The 19,948-nt window shown below is 34.9% G+C and overlaps 1 protein-coding gene across 17 annotated transcripts in view; it reads right to left on the bottom strand.

Moving 5' to 3' along the window:
• Positions 1 to 19,693, bottom strand: part of LOC126843571 (microtubule-actin cross-linking factor 1) — an 80,911-nt gene extending 61,218 nt beyond the window's left edge. For 8 of the 17 annotated variants that reach the window (XM_050581179.1, XM_050581250.1, XM_050581238.1 and 5 more), the window contains exons 1-2: positions 8,927 to 9,362; positions 2,141 to 2,291 (exon numbers count right to left, since the gene is read on the bottom strand). In XM_050581179.1, the coding sequence (XP_050437136.1) occupies positions 2,141 to 2,249 (109 nt within the window). In that variant the 5' untranslated portion in view covers positions 2,250 to 2,291; positions 8,927 to 9,362. Of the gene's footprint in view, positions 1 to 2,140; positions 2,292 to 8,926; positions 9,363 to 19,102 lie in introns of those variants that run through there. The other 9 variants (XM_050581277.1, XM_050581284.1, XM_050581241.1 and 6 more) reach the window with 5 other exon arrangements.
• Positions 19,694 to 19,948: the final 255 nt, after the last annotated feature.

Raw genomic sequence — 19,948 nt, 5'->3', positions numbered from 1 at the left:
TTGTAGCCGATACACCGTTTTGGAAAAATGTCTGGAGAACCGTTCTGTTAGTTGGCTCCGCATCAAATATGCTGCAAAAACGCGAAACCACGTCGGTTCTCGATAACTGTTTAAACCGCATTCACAATTAAAATGAATAAAATCTCAAGATAACCGTTGAATAGAGACGATTAAATATGTGTAATTATCAATGCGGCATATAATGTGCTAGTCGTCGTTTGCATAATATTATAGACAGTGTATGTTTATTAATACGATTTATAAATCAGAGTTATTCTGACGCAAAGGAAATGTGGGAAACAAAAGGATTAGACAAGTGACAACGCCATTGTGGTAAGTATTACTTCATTCTTTGCACTGGACGCGAACTATATGCGTGTGTACTCGAGGGAAAACGAAATTAACTCTTCAAACGGGGATCGGTCGAGCCAACAAGTCGTCGATAAGTAACGCGTATCGATGTAATTGGATAACAATGGAAACGAACAATCATGATCGACAAGTACAAATATAATAATAACAATAAGTAATATAACACAGCTCTGTAGCATTCCCATTATTCGTGTTTAATACCGGACTATTTACAACGCGATAATAATAATTAGTCTATCCGGCGAACGATGGCCGGTCCCCTAAAACAAGTGGATATCGCTTTTATAGTTATTTTAACCGACACCATTTTTGGCGGTACATTAGTCGACGACGACGACAAAAAAAATCCGCTGACCCTACCCACCACTTTTATTAATACCACTATTTAATGTATTCGCCTACTCTCCAAGTAACCACAGACACACACACACACACCGGTCACCGGTTCTTTGTCATCGCCAACAAAATCCGGATTACATAAAAAAATAACTATGGATACGATAAATAAAATATACATGTAATATATTAACACAACAAAGTAGGCACAACGTCCCTCTAGGGTATAAACGATTATTATATCAGATGTATGTTTTATGCGATAACCGACGGATGTGACCGAACAATTCTTCTATTATTAACGTAATTTCAGTCATTACCATACGACACAGTATGAGACAAGATATAGCGGTTAGCCGGTCGTCAGTCATCGTTCGACTATGTACATTGAAATGTATCTCATTAATTGTATTGGCGCGGTGATGTAACGACCAATGACATTGCCGCCGACGTTTTTGCATGCATTTTACGTCCATTCCAATAATGTTTTTACCGCCAAACGAATCGTGTAAATTAGTAACCCTTCGAAGGGCTAAAGAGGAATTTTTCTACACCATATTGTTATCACTATGGAAACAACGTTGTTAACACTGGGAGCCTATATATTTGTATTGTCGCCATGTTCGTTTAATGCGATTTTTCTAACACATACCGTATAACTCGCACTTCGTTAGGTCATATACTGCACCTTGTGCCGGTTAAATATAGACGACACCCCGAGCTGTGTGCATAACTAGTGACAAACTGAAAACAACTAGCATGAGCACGAGCCTAGCCCTAGTGTGGCTTCCGGGTTTGGAAAAGCTTATTGATAACCAGAACTCTGAACAAAAATAACAATGAAAACATAAAAATTCGAATTCGTTTGGGCAACAGCTACTGGTAGCCTGAGTAAACACGATGTCAGGAACGTGTGCGGTATGGACAGTTTCAAGGTTCAGGACTCGGTAGTTTTTTTGAGCAGTCATAAAATAAAAACAAAAGCTTTTTTTTTTAAATGATGTTTAAAAATAGAAGGCAGTTAGAAAGCCAAAAGAAATTACACACGACTCGCTTAAACTTTGTTAAAATATTACGGTTAATTCAAAACGTATAGTTTATATCTAACTCACTCGCGACAGCTAAGGTTTGTAATAATTAAATAATTTTCAAAGCTCAATGAAAACCAAGATTACAAGTTTTAATTAATTTATGTGTCCACAGAGGAAAATATGTTTTAATCTAAATTAAAACGACTAGCTCTTAATTTCTGGTCACACTGGTTATTCCAAAGTATTTCTTATAATATTTTTTGACAAACAAGTTTACACTGTCTGCCACCGGTTGATTTGCCGGCAGTCAATGAGTTTTTCATACACGGCATCACGTGTCGTTATTTATATAAGTATATTTCCCGGTCATTAAAATGTCATAATAACAGGGAACAACAAACCTTTGAATTTGCACAGGTTCTCCTCGTAACCGCGTTTCGACTTCAACGCGTCCCCGTTGGTGCTGGGCTCGTGTGGGTCGAACCCCAAACGGTCCTTGTAGTACGACATGGACTTCTCTGTCCGCTGCGGCCGGTTCGGACTCACTTGATCCTTTTAATTATAATTAAACGGGTTTACAACGATTCTGGACGACCACCACACGTACACTAGTCAATACACATACGCACACGTGATACTGGACCGATACTGCACTGCTGCAGTTGCTACTACTACTACTACTACTGCTGCTATATTGCTGTCTATATAGGTACGTATAACACTATATTCGAGTACAGTTTTCGTTATCAGAAAACAACAACACCAAACTATAGAGTTTGACGCGACAGAGTTATTTTTTTTTTTGGACACCACGGGAGCGCGAGCCTGTAACGATGTAAACGGGACAGCAAACCGACCACTGGTCACACACACATGTCACACTGTATATAGGTAAAGAGTGTATGTGTGTGTATGCACAAGGCGATTCCCACGGGCGTCAATGGGGGAAGGAGAAAAAGGAGGAGGCAGCTGTGCTTTCCTTTCCCCTCTTGTGCGCGCCCCCAAATGGAATTTGCACGTAGCAGCCGTCGACCGAGCGCGGTGTTTGCTCGACCCGTGGGCGAACGGGCCGTGGGCCGCGGGATCACCGGTTTGCCTTACATGGAACTGCATTGTACAGCATAGACGGCAAAGCACACGGTACTGACACCGAGGGTCGACCCGAGGTAATGAAATCAAAAACAATATATGTATCAACTCGCTGATCAAACGCACGAAGGATAACGTAAAGGCGGACGGCCTGAACCAGGAAAATCGTTTGCCTATATCTTTTACAACTACCGAAACGCCCTCTTTGAGGTTATATATAAAATATTCACACATAATACACAGCACGGTCAGTAATACCGCCGCAGTAGTTTCCAAACGAAGGGTTAGCCTATACCTTGATAACCCCCAACCTAGGAGTCTAAGTACGCCAACCGCTTAAGGTCAGCGCGATGACTTTAACAATACACTTTTCAGTGTGTCTGTCCATAGAAGAGTTCCACATTCCCCACGCCTTAGACATTAACGAGCCATTAACTTTTGGAGAAAGTTGGACAATGTACACATATTTATCATACCACGCAAATTTTAAAAAATAACAAACAATCGTATTTAAATTCTTTAAACGGTTCATCAAATTATAATTAAGTTGGATTTACTATTAGTTTGTTGAAAATTAAGTTTAATAAATGATAAAATTGTACAAACTGCAGTTAGTCCAATGTTTTTTTGTTGAGAACACGTTAAATTTCTACACAATATGATAAGTAACTAAATGTACTATAAATAGAAAAAGCTGAAAGTTGTTGACTCACAACTAATTTTCTATGATTATTTTAGCGGTTTACTCGGACGACCGCAACGTGCATTATATAAGAGTCATGACGACTAGCACACTCATCGTTATTAAACGACTCAAATTAAACAAATTAAAAACGAAAATTGAAAACAGTATTCAAGTTCAATATAAGAACTGATCTAAACACAATACAACAATCAATTACCAATCATCAAACGGGATAGAATTTCGATTTTTAATAAGCCCGGCCCTGCCCTAAGCAATTAAATGCCAATAAATGGAATTTCGAAACTGTGTGCAGAAATTTGTTCGAGTCATACTTACACTTTGGTATTATATGGCGATTCGTAGTTCCAAGGCGATAGCAATAGGTATAACCATAACATAAAAATATATAGCGTGTTTGTCATCGACCGAATTACAGAAGCCATAACGTAATATATAAGAAATCGATAACAGCTTGCGGTTATTAGTTTTTTCTAAAACAGTATAATATATTTTAACTGACAGGAAACCGTCATAAGTAGTAAAATATGCGTTTAGTTTTTTTTTTTTTAAATTGATGATTATCGACGTAATATTTCCTCAAGTGTATGCGGTAATACCTTTTAGACGAATAATACAGAATAACACAATATGTAAACGTCCTACGCGTTTTTCAAGTAGGGATGACGGAAAAACAAAATAAAAAGCAAACAAAGCGTCGTTTAATAATTTTTATAGGTCTAATCATGTAAAAATTATACCGGACATCATCTCGTTGCCATGTCAGAATAAAAAACAAAATTGTTCTTCTCAAAGGAAAATCCCAGGAGGAAAAACATACTAGGTCGCTCGAGATCACAATTAAAAACTATATATGTCTATAAATATTCTTTTTTTTCCCATAGTGTCTGATCGTTTGAAGGTTTTACAGAACATAAAAGAATTGGTGAATTTTTAGTTTAATTTGTTTGAAGAACGCATTGTGTAATCTAAAATATATAATTACAAAATTAAAATTATAATAATAATACACTCGTATGCCGGACAGCATGGGAACGTTAAACGTTTAACGAATCATTCAAATTTTAAAAGTAGTTTCCCTAAACATCTTTGTTTGTTCCATTAAATTTTAACGGACTATTCATTTTATCAGTTTCTCGCAAAACTGGGCCAATTGTTTTCATTTTTTTACAAAACTAAAATATTATATAATTTTTCATATGAGATACAATAAGATATTTAAAAAAACACATGCAAATTTGGTTCCAAACTTAGCTAAGGCTGATAATTCAATGCCAACCATTCGTTAAAAAAAAGTATACATTTTTTTCGCGTTTATAAACACTCAATAGTTGTTCGTCATTTTGACGAATCATAATGGAGTACAACTACAAAGAGAACGCAACAATCGACGGTAAAATACAGTGCATTCAATGCACCGACTCGGTAATGATGAATTATGCGAGATCCGCCCATATACAAACGGTAACCAGCATTCGCCTCCCTTTTAGCGTCAACGAGAGTGTGTTGAGACTTAAAAAGGATCCAATAGGATTAAAAATACAGCATTATCAACACTCGGCGTCGTGCGTTAAAATCTTTTTGAAAGGCTTTGTTTGGGGTGAACAAACACAACGGATACAATGTGGGAGATAACTGATAATACAATTGGCGAGTTTTTTTCTGATTGCATAAAATTCTAAAACTCTTGTAAATTTTAATATACATAATGACAAACGTTTTTAATATAAAACCATCGTCCACCCACAGTATAAAAACAATAACCTAAGCGATGCCGAGGAAAACTTCGAAGTGTAAAGAGCAGTTCATAATAAAAAAAATGAGGAGAAAAATCGATTTTATGTCTAAAAGAAATATGTCTGTTTGACCTCGTTATAGAGTAGTTACCGTGTCTCGTACGGTGAGCTTTTACGGCAAGAACCGTGCAAGTTTAGACTGGGGTAAATTCTGTTATTCAGGTACTTATTTTTTAACATTTCTAAAAAATCAAACTGTCACGTCCCTGACAATGATTGTTTAAGAAGAGGAAAAAGTAACATGCGTACCGATAGGATTTCTGCACGTGAGCCTACATAAAATGTCAAAAAGGGGAGGAGGTAATCGGTCTGACATATGACCGATTCGGCGGTAATCGTACGACGAAAACGAGGGAAATGCATTAAAAAAAAGGTGTATGGAGCTACCAGGTCAAAATTAAATATATTGTTTTGTCATCGCTTCGTTTACAACACTGGCAGCTGTTCAGGAGAGTCACTGCGGTTTTTAAAGACAATGGTTGGAGTATAAAATTCATATGCACATGTTTTCTGCGCGGAAGTCAACAAACCGTAAAAATCATCTTCAAAAGCGATTTAATATTTACTTTCCATTGAAACCCTCTCCGTCGCAGCCGCGTCGTCACATTAATTTTATGACTTTTTGCGAAGCACCTCGTGCAATGCGCCAGCCGCCTTACACAAATGTGTGTTTTTTGTAATTTAAATCCGTGATTAACCTAGAACCTGACATACTATCTGCACTGTGTAAATACAGACCACTGCTTTCTCACAGCCATCGTGTACCAAATTCGTCAGGCCGTTATGGGAAGTGTTATATTGAAATACGAACGGAGATCAAATTTATCTCTTGCGTACTATCCTATCTAGAAACCAGTAGCTCAAAACATTGTACTATTTGATTGGGGATCACACTCATAAACGTTCTATTATATTGTTCTTACAATAGGACCTCGTCCAATTATCCGTCCACGGATCCACTTCAAGTAAAGCATCGCAAACAAATCAGTCTGCCGGTGAACTATATGACTCGAGCTCACGATTGTTAATGTTAATTAATGTTATTAACACGTGTATAATAAGAGCTAATTTGAGGTTTTCAAAGATCCGAGCAGTACAAAGTAACGCAATTCTATTACATCGGACAAAGTGAAGTAATTTGTAAGTCGAATATCATATGGATACATTCAAATACTATTAAAGCAAACAGATCAGAATGATTTATGTTAGAGCGCCTACCGCCGTGTTTTTTTTATTTCCTTGACGGATACTGACAGCTACTTTAACGGTATTTTTTTCATTTCAATTAAACGATCAGTTCTTCAAGATAATTACTTTTTTTATTTATAGACATAATACAATCTATGGGTATATAAAACCTAAGCCTACCGTGTATGTGTTTCAATGTGGTCAACGCTTAAACGGTAATTGGAAAACGATCAGTCATCAAGTCGTTTACCGGACCCAGCCGTCCTCGGTGACCGTTTTAAATGGGCACAACACAAGACACTGTCAAGGACGTTATGTGCAGTTTGACTGTATTAGACATTTTTTTTTTCGTAATCCAACGACGGCATAACACAATACACTTGATGATTGTTGGCACATTTTTCTTTCCCTCTCAACGTCGGAAATATATACCATAATAATGAAACCAAAATCATTTACCTACTTGGCGCAATAAAAGGTAATATAAAAGGTGTCTCTGATTTCGTTGATTGACTCGAAGGATGGAATGGTTTCTCTGTATTGTTAATGTACACATAAAATCCATACACATACAAACAAATAACGTACAATAGCGCAAAACCGCCCTTAGGTCCTATAGGTCGAATAACGGGGCAAGTGGTATTATTATTCACATTATTACTGTTGTATTGTCGTTGTGTTAAAATAGGTAAACACAACAATAATTTCCATTGAACCTTTCCGGGGGCTTATGTAAAACACAATACGACAAACGATTAATGTCGACATAACTGTGTTTAATGATACCAAACGGATTCATTGGACTGAATCATTATCATTATTATTATAAAGAAACTGGCTGTAGAAAGTACGGTTTATAGGATTCAGAAAAGGCGCCACGTCCGATGAAAAATTATTGGAAGTAAGTAAACTTTGAATACTTAAATTGATTGATTTAAAGTCATTAGGTAATTGAACTATATAGTCGCTGTTAAATTCGGCGGCTATAACGTTGTCGTGTTTAGTGGTCGATTTAGATTATCAGATTCACTTTTAAACTTATTACACAACAGACCCCAAATTAGTTGGGTGTGTGTGCAACGAAGGGAAAATCTACCGAACCGATTTCGTTTGGCACACGCCTACCTGTCCGGAAATTGTCCGAAATATCAGATAAATATTTTTTTTATTCTAGTCATGCGTACTAGGCGTGAAAAAGGTGTTTTATTTTGGTTTTTTCGATCTATACGTTCGATTAAAACTCGACGTACGATCACAAATTATTTTTTATCTTGTAAAGGATTGCCGTGGAAGTTTTTTGGAGGAAGTTGAAAAAGGTAGTTTGCAACACCGTGAGAATCGATAAAACGAAATCACGCGACGGAGACCTGAGACGTTTGTTTTCGACAGTAAAATCCCACAGCCTTACAAAGCCCCCTAAAACTCAAACTGTATGATAGGAAGTAACACGAAAATTCAGCCAAATAATAACAATAATAAACACGTAGAACCAATCGAGACATTGATTGTCTTTCTCTCATAATAATGTCGCGTAGGTATAACATAATATCAGAAACATTCACGATGATAATAATAATTATTCATAATGACATTACCTACAGTCTGGTGTAAACTGTAAATACCATAATTATTGTTATTATTTCAAATCGATCATTTCGAGGGAGATTACAAGCAAGCTGCAAGTCTCATACGTGACTTTAGAAATACACATAATAGTTTTAGTATAATTATAATAAACATATCTGTGGGTATGAGATCATGTGTGCCCGCGTACTCTATGCGGATACCGCTTCGGGCGGTACCGGTGTATACAGCCATTTCGTTCATTGCACCTCATATATTTTATTATACACATTACTTGTCGGCAGCAAAACAACACTTGGGTAGGGGAACCGGCGTCTAAGAATTATGGATGGGAAACAGAAAAATCGCAATTCTGTGGTCAAAAAGCCTAACCCTCGGGCATAAACCTGTTTGACTGAGCAAAAGGGTAACGTGTCATATGCAAATTAACGAGACCGTTATAATTCAATACGACCAGAGAGGAATTTCGTACCCATCTATCTGCGTACGTACAAATGTACAGGGTATATGGCGAGCGACAAGCCTAGAGTACACCATATAATATTATGTTGTGTGCTACTATTATGGGTGTATATTAAAAAAGAACGAACGACAGCTCTACAGATCAGCTGATGACGGTATACCAGTTATTTTAGAATCGCAGTAGTCGTAGCATTGCCTAACTATATAACTTGTAGTAGTAGTAGTAGCAGTAGCAGTAGTAGTAGTAGTACCCAGTAGTGACAATTTTTGTAATGGTGATAATGAAAACGGCGTGTGGCTAGTATATTACAGCTGGTTTATGGGTGTAAATGAAAAAATAAAGTTTATGTATGGTAGACACTTACATGTTTGTGTAATTTATTTTGTCTATACTGTGTACTTTTCCATGTCTCGCACTACCAACACCGGTATCCGGTCAAATTGTCGCAAAAATATATAAACGGATACGTGAATACGACGGCCTACATACATTCGTGGATCGGTCGTATGTGATCCGTTGCCGCTGATAACGACGTCGGAACGATGACTGAAAGCCGCCTCTCTCTGTCGTCGCCGGAGTGATAACAGAGTTTATATCAAATAATAATACACAAAACAAACATACACACACACACACACACGACGGTTTTCAAAAAAATAATAACAAAATAAAAAAAACCGAAACGACGGCAGCGCGCACGACGACTGCTGGCGTGTTGTTACCTATGGAAACGCGACGGTCGGACGAACATACACACACACAAACATATACACAGAGCACGCACACTTGGCGTACACGTTCTAGACCACCGCCGGTACAAGTGCCGAGCAGATGGAAGGAATTCCGGGGGAACGTGGCGGTGACGGTGCCTTCGACCCCGAAAAGGTGGGGACACAACACGTTTACATTGTTTATTTATCACCGACCCTTTCATACAGGTGGCGCCATCTGCCGGACACTTCGTCCAATGAGCAGTGGATATGATCGCCACTGGTAGGTACCGCGAGAAGTCTCTCATTGAGCGGCCTCACAACTATTATGTACATGAAAATATTTAATATAATAAAATTGATCAATTAAAAAGGTACCGCACAACTGACTAATTTTACGTGGATTTCATAATTTTATATGAATTTGAAAATATATCACGATTTCTAAATTATAATAAAATGACCGACACATTAGACACACATATTCAAGGCTTAAATTAAAAATCTGGCTGTACAAATCCTACTTTGAGTATAAGTTTATAAGTTCATGTTTAATCATTTTTTTACAAATATATTTAACTGATAATAAATTTCAAATTAGGTATGTACTAACATGATAATAATAAGTAAAAGAGGCTAGACTTTTATTGAAAACTTATTAGAAGGCTTGATAATATAGGCAATCTCAAGCGCACATTATTAGCACGGCGTTCCGATTATGCAATCACCATGACGTTAGACACAAACGTCAACGTCAAATATTGCGCCTTTCCCGAGAGAAAATCGTACACTAAACTGGCTTTCTGGTTTTTTAACATCGCTGTCATCATCAACAGTACTCTCTTTGACCTATAGAGACTTGGAAAATCTAAATTTACAAAAATTACACGGATGCTCTTATTTTTAAGTCTTGATAAAATGAAGTTTAAAAAAAAAAATGTCTAATTAGAAATATAGTACAAAAACACATTTGTTTAAAAACAGCACTAAATTATTTAAGGTTTCTTAATAATACCTATCGATTTTCACATTTATTTTAGACTTTTTAAAAACTTTTCAGGAAATGTTTCATTTGGATACATATCTACAAATTGTATCTAAATTGAGTGTATCCATAGATTAAATAAATATTAAACTAAATTTAATTACAGTTAATAAGACTTTTAGAATGGCTTTAGAATAATGGTGTTAATGAAAACTCGAATTTTGTAGTCTTACGGTACCATAAGTGGTTAAAATAAAAGCATTTTTCTCACCCTTCCTTTAATCCAAGACGATCACAAAGAAAGTATAGTAAGATCTATCAACAATAATAAAATTAAAAAGAATAAACTGTATACTAAGTTAAATTAATCAAAACTTTATACACAAGAGGTTAGAGGAAGGGGTAAAAACGCAATCGTCGATTGTCAATCTATAGTGCAATAAATTGAGAATAATAACAGTTGTTTTATTAAATGATGTAATCTTGTAGAACAAATTCGTATATTTCAGACGCAACACATTATATCGTTGGGTTGGATCAAATTAAAAAATGACTAATAAAATATTATTTTTCAATAAAATACTTGTGATGCCTATTTGTACCAAAAATGTGGTACAACATTATGAACATGCAAAGTATTAACCCATAATAATATAATAATAAACCGTATTTTATAATTGTTTTGATCTGACACTTATTTAATACTAACTTATTTTTGATATTAATAATTGATGAAAGTATTATAGGTTCAACAGTTCTTTTATCAAATTTAGCCTCTCTTTGCTGTCGAAAATGTCGTTTTTCGGTTTGTGGAAATATAAACGGTTTATGGTGAACGCGTTTATCTGGTCGATATATAGTTCTAGAGTAAAGGTTATGAGTTTGATGTCACCGGTGGTTGTGTTGGATTAAAAACAAACGCTTGGGGCGGTTAATTCGATTAATACGCAACACTATAATGACTTTGCGTGACGAGCGGATATACATCATAGGAGGGCGCGGTAGTAGTGTTGACTAAGTGTCCGTTAAAAAAATATTTCAAGAGCTCCGCGGTAGTCGTGTTCAAGAACAATCGGCAAAACTTTTCGGCTACACAAACACCGTTCGATGCTATATAGAAAATCTATCCATCTATTCACACAACATCTGCATTTGGCCGTTATTGCTGCCATTCTCACGATAACAATCATTGAATTGTAAACGAAACGCAATATAAACGTAAAACTTTTACAGTTAGGTTCATCTATATTTTATTATTATTCTTAACTCATCATCGCTAAACATAATAATCACATTTTCCATAAGGAACTTAGAAGTCTGATAATTAGGTACCACGACATTGATTTTTTGGCAATTCTATCAGATCATCGCGATAACCTGAAACTAACAGAGCACACATTTTTTTAGACTAATGAATAATTTTATAGCGGTACCGGAATAATATTGTAAATAAAATGATTTACCTACCTAGAAAAAAAATCATACAAGTCATCGTACAAGTTAAGGAGATTGAAAGCGATCGGTTTTTTGAATGTTTTAAACCTTAAAAGCCTGACAAAATTACGTTACTCAAGGTGGTCCGATTTCAGTTCTGCGAAAATATTTGAGTTTGTCGGCCTTTTTTCTGGGTTACTGTGTGAATCGATTTTTTATATTTTAATTAAAATTATACCTCAAAAATAATAAAGATAATTATAATTTATTATTACTATTTAATTATTAAAATTATGTTTAAAACCTATTTAAATTTCTTAATACTTTTACAGAGCTAAATCCGACTTATAATGATCAGAGCAATCCGATCATTATAAGTAGGCGTAATTTTGTCAGGCTTTTAGATCATCTAAATTATTTTTTTGTAAGAACAAAATGGCTTTTACTAGTAAAATAAAAATGTATAAGTTAAAACTACTATTATTTTTTAAATATTGTCTTTTAAAATCCCTTAAAACCCGTCCACTTCAATACCCTTAAGGGTAGAGTTTATATAAGTTGTACCATGTAAACATAACTATAATCATTATTCATATTTTATTCACCCTGGCACATAAAGACACCGTCCTCCAAACTACAAAGTAAAACGAGAGGCCGCCAAAGCGACTATTGATTGAACATACTAAATAATAATAATAATAATAACAATAATATTAGTATATTTAGTTTTTTAAACTAAAAACGTTTCATACGGATGGCCGTGTCACTCTTTGACGATTTACTACGGATAGCCAGAATACAGCTATGCGCTTTGAATACACTGTATTGGTGTTCTTATACAATAATAGTAATCTTATTTTATGTAATATGTATACATAATTATTAAAATAAGACCATGCGGAGTATACTGAATTCAAGGCCACAATAGTTTTTGTTATTATTAATTTTCAAAACTATCATGAATGAAACTGAAATTGCGCCATCCGCTTGGAGATAATACAACAAATATGCGTTTGGTGTCCCCAAGAGCTGCTGATTTTAGACATAGGTATATCAGATACGTATACTACGGGTACTATGGGTATACATTGATATAATCACCCCGGCACTGTAATTGTTATTGACGTGATGAAAACATCATTGTTCTCGGTGTACCGATCCAGCCACTACACCTATAACGACAACAATAGGTGAAAATATTCAAACAAAAATTAACGAATGAACCAGACAACAATGTATTGAAAACAAGCGCGAGGCACCGATCGTCTTCTCGGCCCACAATTTTATTATGTATAATAATATAATATAGTGTAGAAAATTTCGGACACTGCGCACGTACTTTCGCAATACACGGGTAGTATACATATTGGTGAGATTATTGTTTTTAAAACTGCACAACCGCACACGACCGTGAGATTAGAATGAAAGCTTTGGGGGGGATCGATTGGGTTTTTAAACGCTTAATAAGTTTTAGAAATTTGTTCGGTAGATTTTGAAATTATGTATGTTCGGCACCGAAGCCTATGCATAAACGTTTTAGAAAATACAGCAAGTGTAGTAGCACATCTTTTTCCGAATTTGGTGTCGGCGTGTTGTGGTAGTGTATACATATGGAAAGGACCGCCCATGTTGAAAAAAAACACCTAGTCTCAATTGCCGTTCAATTCAACATCGATACGGCCAAGAGTGTTTCGCCTGTCGAGTACCTAGGTTTTGGCAAATGACGTTTATTTGAGTATACATACTAAGTAACCGATGAGGGCAAACGCCCAAGGTGACCGGCACACCGTTTTGATCTGACCCGCAGAGCAGCCAAAATCCATTGACCCCTATATAAAAGCACGTTTCCTGTACGGGCAGTAGGCAGTAGTGTAATAATAATTAACCGTACACTATGCAATTGATGCGCCGAGGAATTTCCCTATGTATTTTGTAGATTCATATACAAAACATACATACGAATCTGTTAAATTCTCGTGACCACGCTGTATAAACACTACAGTTTTCTCTAATGTGTGAAAATGAAACGTCTATAATATATACTTACATATTAATACAACATCTATAAAAAAACGTGTGTAAATAAAACGCTTTCCACTTGTCCCCTCGCTAACGAGGTTAACACTAACCCGCGAGGAAGATTTGACCGTTCTCAAGTATATCAGTCGAAAAAAACGAGTGAATCGTCAATGTCTAGTAGTGTCTACCCAAGACGTTTTTAATAGGTACACACACACACACACACCTGGCACACTAAATGGATGCTGAGAGATCACCATAACGCCATAAAACTTATAATTAGCACCTCTAAAAATTCAAATCAATTAAGGTAATTATTTTTATCTTTTGGACTTTTCTTAAACGTAAATTATTCATGACAAACTTTATTATGTATATTATCTCGAATTTAAACAACTGTTTAACATTTTACAACTTAACAATTTTCATTTAGGTGTTTTGGTCTTCAGCAACGAGGCGACACTGTAAACTGTGTAGTTATAACACAGTTATGTACTTCATACAGAAAGTAACCTAAACCGAATCTTATAGAGGTAACTTATACACCGCATTATAACGGTAGTAAATTATCGTCTAAGATTCTAAATGCGACTGATGTTTCTTTTATGCGAGTAACGTGTAATGGTGGTAGGTACCGCCAGCAAGCGGATTACAATTTTAATTTCTAAATAACGATTTAGTACATTTTTTTTTCTTTTTTTGTACTCGGATCATATAATTTGGCCGATCATTAGTAAAATATTTAATTGAAACTGCGACGACCATTATTGTATAGTTTCACTCTGTACTCTAATACTAGAGCTAGTTGTATGTATAATGGACAAATAATAAGTCACATCAGGCGCCCCTCTCTTTCTAAGCACTACATAAAACATTAGCGGAAATTCGATAGTCAAACCTCCGTTCCCTATAGGTGAAAACTATTTTCTATGTGATGAACATATGGACTTGTATATATGATTCCCACGCGTTTCCCGACCTTGATGTTGATCCGTAATAAATTTATGACTCCACACTCCTTAATGTAACACATAATAACACCCGACCAAAACCCGGTCTTAAAAAACACAAATAAGCTGCAGATTAGATAAAAAAATGTTTGTGCTTGAACAATATCATACGCATATTTATTTTGAAAGTACTCGTGCAAAAAAAAATAATAAATAAAATAAGATTCATTATAGCTACAGTATTTCTATTTTTCCATACAGCCATACAGGTCATGATCGTGACGTGAAGAGACAAAAATCAACTTTATCAAAAAAATGTTCATAAAGTGTCATGTGCATATGAGATATATTTTTAGTCTTAGTCTTGAACTATAATTAATGACCTGGTTGGCCGTTAAAAATTAATAAGTAAAAAAAAAAAATAATAACACAAAACTAAGACAGATGATGTACATTGAGACTAACTGTATGAATGTGTGGTGCATATATTGTGTCGACATTTATGAAGTCGCAGGACAAAAATAGACGTTTTAATCCGTCGCTCGTTGAAAGTTTAATGTCAATTCAGTCGGTAGGTAGGTATACTTTATACACACCGCTTTCAGCTGGCCGAAAGCCCAAAACGTTTAGCAGCCCCGTACCAATACAATTGTATAGTAAAAATGAAAAAAGACTAATTTTTAATGTCACTCTAACTAAAAATAATATTAGGATTCAACAAAGTCGGATGTATTTAACATTCATAAAATTAATTTTAAAAATTGTGTTAACGTAAAATAAAAGCATACGCAAAAGATTTTGTCATTTTGTAATGCTTCAAACTTATGACAAAAGATTCAACCAAACAATTACTGTTATACCTTATCTAAACAAGACAAATTAATGAGTCGACCTTATTTTTTAGAACGTCAAGTTTGTCACATTTTAAAAAGCTAGCTATAAACAAAGACGGTCATACAGTTTGCTAAAAAAAATATTCTAATGTTTTTAACTATTTTCCGTCAACACAAAATATATCCATAATGTCTAATAATATTTTTGAAATAACAATTACTATATATCTATATAATTATAATTATTAATCAATCTATAATGATTAACCTATGGGTACTTATAACACTAATAACAGTGATACCAAAATGGAGTAAAACTAAAATCTCTTAAAACATAAAAACCATATTGTAATGTGGTTGTAACGCGTACTGATTAATTAATATTTTTATCTAAATTAAAACAATCGAATTTTCAAAAAGAAATGGTCATATCACACTTTGACAAAGATGTCCGGTATAATATATATCAAGAGTACAGCCGATTTAAAATAGTTAATAGGATTTATAGTCCGTTTATAACGTATGTGCAATTATCGTTCGATAGGCGATTGAGCTATTAAACGTAATTTTAAACGATTAAATTATCGAAATGCGCATGAAAAACCGACCTTGTGCAGTGACAATGTAGTTTTTGTGACGATGTCGTAATTAATATGAAAAAAACAATTACTGTAAAGCTAATACTATAATGTATTTATTTAACTGCAAATTTATTTTTATAAATTGATAACTTAATATTTGTTTAAATAAACATTGTTTAGTCTTCATAAAACAAGAGTTGTCAAACAAACCCCAAAAAGACCCAGCAGGATTACTTTTTATGTTTGTTACCTATTTACCCAAAACTGTCGATATTATTGGGTCAACGCATACCCAAAAAAACTTGACAGCGCGAGTTTTTTTTAAAATAAAAACTGGTTATTGCCAACTGTCATAAAAAATGAATTACTGACTCTGTACTAAGGCAAGTGTAGTCTTTTTTTACTCGGTTTTCTTTGGCCACTTGGTCACGTGGTTCTGGTCAAAACGGTCGTGTATGATTTCTTATCTACAACATCCGACTGACCGAAACCATCGACGGTTTAATAACGTGAGAAAATGCATTCAACGTTTTCTCTAACCGTTCGTTTCCGGCGACAGACAACTATCAACGCGTCGTAAAGTGTGTTTACAAAAAAAACGTTTTTCGAAGCCAAAGTCAATTTGCTACAACTGCTTCTAATCATTAGTGCATACTTTAACATAAACAAATCTTATCATCTACCTTCTCTAGCTTTTAATACTGAGCTAGCAACAGATATTATTTACACTTAGAAAGACATTTTCCTACAAACTCACCAGCCGTTCCTATAAGTACGTTTAAATTTGTTTAAAGTATGCATTGCTTCGTTACAACTGTTATTTTATATAATATATATATGAATTATTATGTACTAGATTCATTAGATACTTATTACCTTGTATTGTATGATTTATAATAATTATTACCATTATTCAATGATCAAGGGTAGACGTTAATTAGTGTAAATAATTGTTTCTCTATGTATTTTTTGTTAGGTGCATGGCGCGGCGTGTAACATTGTTATTTCAAATGTACTTCTATAAACCTATGGTCATATTTTATTATTTTACCAAAATGTCCGAAGTGTATAGGCTGCTAGTATTATTTGCGTAGGGATTAAACAAGACATATATCTGCACTATTTAATGCTATCAAATAATGAAAACTATTAAATTTGGCGCACGATGATATTGTATTAAATGGTGTGTTTTACTAAGTACCGAAACCAAGTGATTCTAGTTAGGCTTATTTCCTAATTTACCTTTATTAAAACACTTTATAAATTTTAAATTATTTTATATTATTAATGTTAGGAATTCTTTAGACACTATATTATATTTTAAAAAACACAGTAGTTTTTAAATTTTCACACAAATTCGAAATTTACAGTGACATAATGTTTATGAAGGGAAAACTTGGTTTACTAAGTCAACATTTTTGATTTTTTTACACTTAGGAATACTAGAACTATTGTAGAATATAATTTAAAAAAATAAAATACATTTGTTTAGCTTCTGAGCTACGAAGGTGTCGGTTTTACAATGATGTAAGCCTTTTTTTTCTTTGTGTCAAGTTGAATGTCATACTAAGCTCACAGTCATTGACAAAAAATGGTTATAAATGAAACAGGTACAATGTTTTGTCTACCATCTATATGTATATTTTAGGCTTCTTAAAATTTCAAAAAAGTGGATTAAATATTTCGTACGAAAAAAATTCTCTAAATTTACTTTGATTTTTAAGCTTTTAAACAGGTTTGCACTTTGCATATGTACGGGAATTTACTGGCCAAACTCGTGTGATTGGACGAATTAGATATTCATTAATCATTATAGATAGTATAATGCGTGTAAGGAAGTTTCTTAATCAAAAAATCACTGAACCGTTGAGATGACAGATCGACAAATCAACGATCTCGCACTGACGATTACGATTTATTATTGTACGATAATTATGACATTACCGTTATTGCTCAGCTTAGGGCAATATAATACGCGAAACGCGGGCGATGACTATTATAATTATTATTATATAAACGATTACCAATGTCAGCGATATTGGCCGAGATCGTGCGCTCGACTACGTACAAGGTCACGTACATACAGCAATAGTAGACAAGACGATACTAAATTTATACCTACATATGTAATATGTATAGGAATAAATATGTAAATGAGCCGGCACCGCATATAAAAACACCACGTGTGATCGGATAGCGATCAATAAAAATAAAACCAACGTCCATTAACGATAAACGCGTTCACTAGGACAACGACCTGGAATATTTTTGTAAACACAAACAATTGGGTAAGTATACAAAATACGAAATCCAGACCAAAAAATAAATAGAAAACCTACGGTTCAAAAAGGAAACGCGCGGTTTCCTTAAACCCAAAAACTATATTTTATTATTATTATTTTTTTTTTACTTCTGATATTACCTAAGTCGTTGATGTACCGGCCAGGACGGTACACTACCTAACAAAAAGAAAAAGTAAAAAAGGGGCGCTCAGGTAACGGAAGACTTCTAATTTTGTACCTTTGTAGAAACGTTTTTAGAAGAAAAAAATATTCTCGAAGCGTATCGTGTTCCAAGGTTGTGGATACGTGTTTTTTCTTCTTTAATATTACATATTATTATGTTATGATCATTTTAACACGAATTTTTTTGTCTGTAGGATAATAGGTATGTTAATGACTAATTGTATAATTACAGATATTTTTGGCTTTCGCTTTTTAAATATTAACTATACCCGCCGTGTTAGAACAAATAACTCCTGTATTGTAGGTAGTATCTTGTAATACATTGAAATCAAACAAAATGTTAAGCTATCTGATTACGGATAATACGGATTGTAAGCGGTTAACGTATACGATGAATTTCTAGTAGTCTCATGTGTGTTGAAAACGCCAGATTGTTTGCATTGCACTTCACAAAAAAATCTATTAAACCCAAACGATAAGAAAACTAATTTAAAAAATAAAAAAAACAACAGGACGTGTATAGCAAATACTTTGCTGTATGTTTAACAAAAATATTCTCTTACCGGCTATCCGGAGTACGGCTCTATCAGCTGGGTCCAATTGTAAAATACTGAGTGGTTTGTCTCTGGCCCATTCCTTCAGGCTTTGATCCGTCTCGAAGTCCATAACTACGGCCGCCGGACCTCAAAACGCTTAGATGGTAACGTCAACTCATCGGACACCGTATCGGGTGACCGGACCTCGGTCCTTGGCCACCGAACGACCGTTGGCTTGCTTTCAGGTCGACATGACACGCGCACAATACGATTAGGTTATAAATTATAAGCGATTTTAAAATTAAATTTATAAAAAACTAATAACAACAAAATATAATTTAATAAACTTCCTTAGTATGGAAACTATTGAAATAATAATAATAATACTATTATCAGTCAACGGTTATCGTAAACGCGAGCACGACGTGGACGGTGGTCCGTGGAAAACCGACTGACTAGGATTTTTCAACTTGTATTTTTTTTTATTACCGCTTTGAATTGGCGAAAACCAGACCAGCGGCGGCGGCAGCGCTTATCCTAGACGACGCTCACGGCCCACAGTATTGTTTCGGCCACTGCGTTCTACTGATAATGAACTGCAATCAATTTCACAGACGGCGGCGACGGCTTTGGACCAATTAACGGGTTGAGGAAAGGTAGACGACCGGTAAAAAAAAAAAACAAAATAATTGAAAAAACCTACCTATAAATCTTGTGTCAAATAGTATCACGTTTATTTCGCAGCTCGTTCAGTGTTACCACTCGCCGAGATAAGGAACGGCTGCAGACGTCGCGCTATCTGGCGGACTGTTTTAGTGCCGAATGCACTACGGCGTCACCGTTGCATTTTTAAAACACCAATTTAAATATTAA

Source organism: Adelges cooleyi, unplaced genomic scaffold, assembly GCF_023614345.1.
Source record: "Adelges cooleyi isolate 19-005CV unplaced genomic scaffold, UGA_ACOO_1.1 ACOO_flye_CR_arks_rails_tigmint_CR_PRNA_108, whole genome shotgun sequence".
In the NCBI taxonomy this organism is placed as follows: Eukaryota; Metazoa; Arthropoda; class Insecta; order Hemiptera; family Adelgidae; genus Adelges; species Adelges cooleyi.
This window is presented reverse-complemented; position numbering and strand designations above follow the sequence as displayed.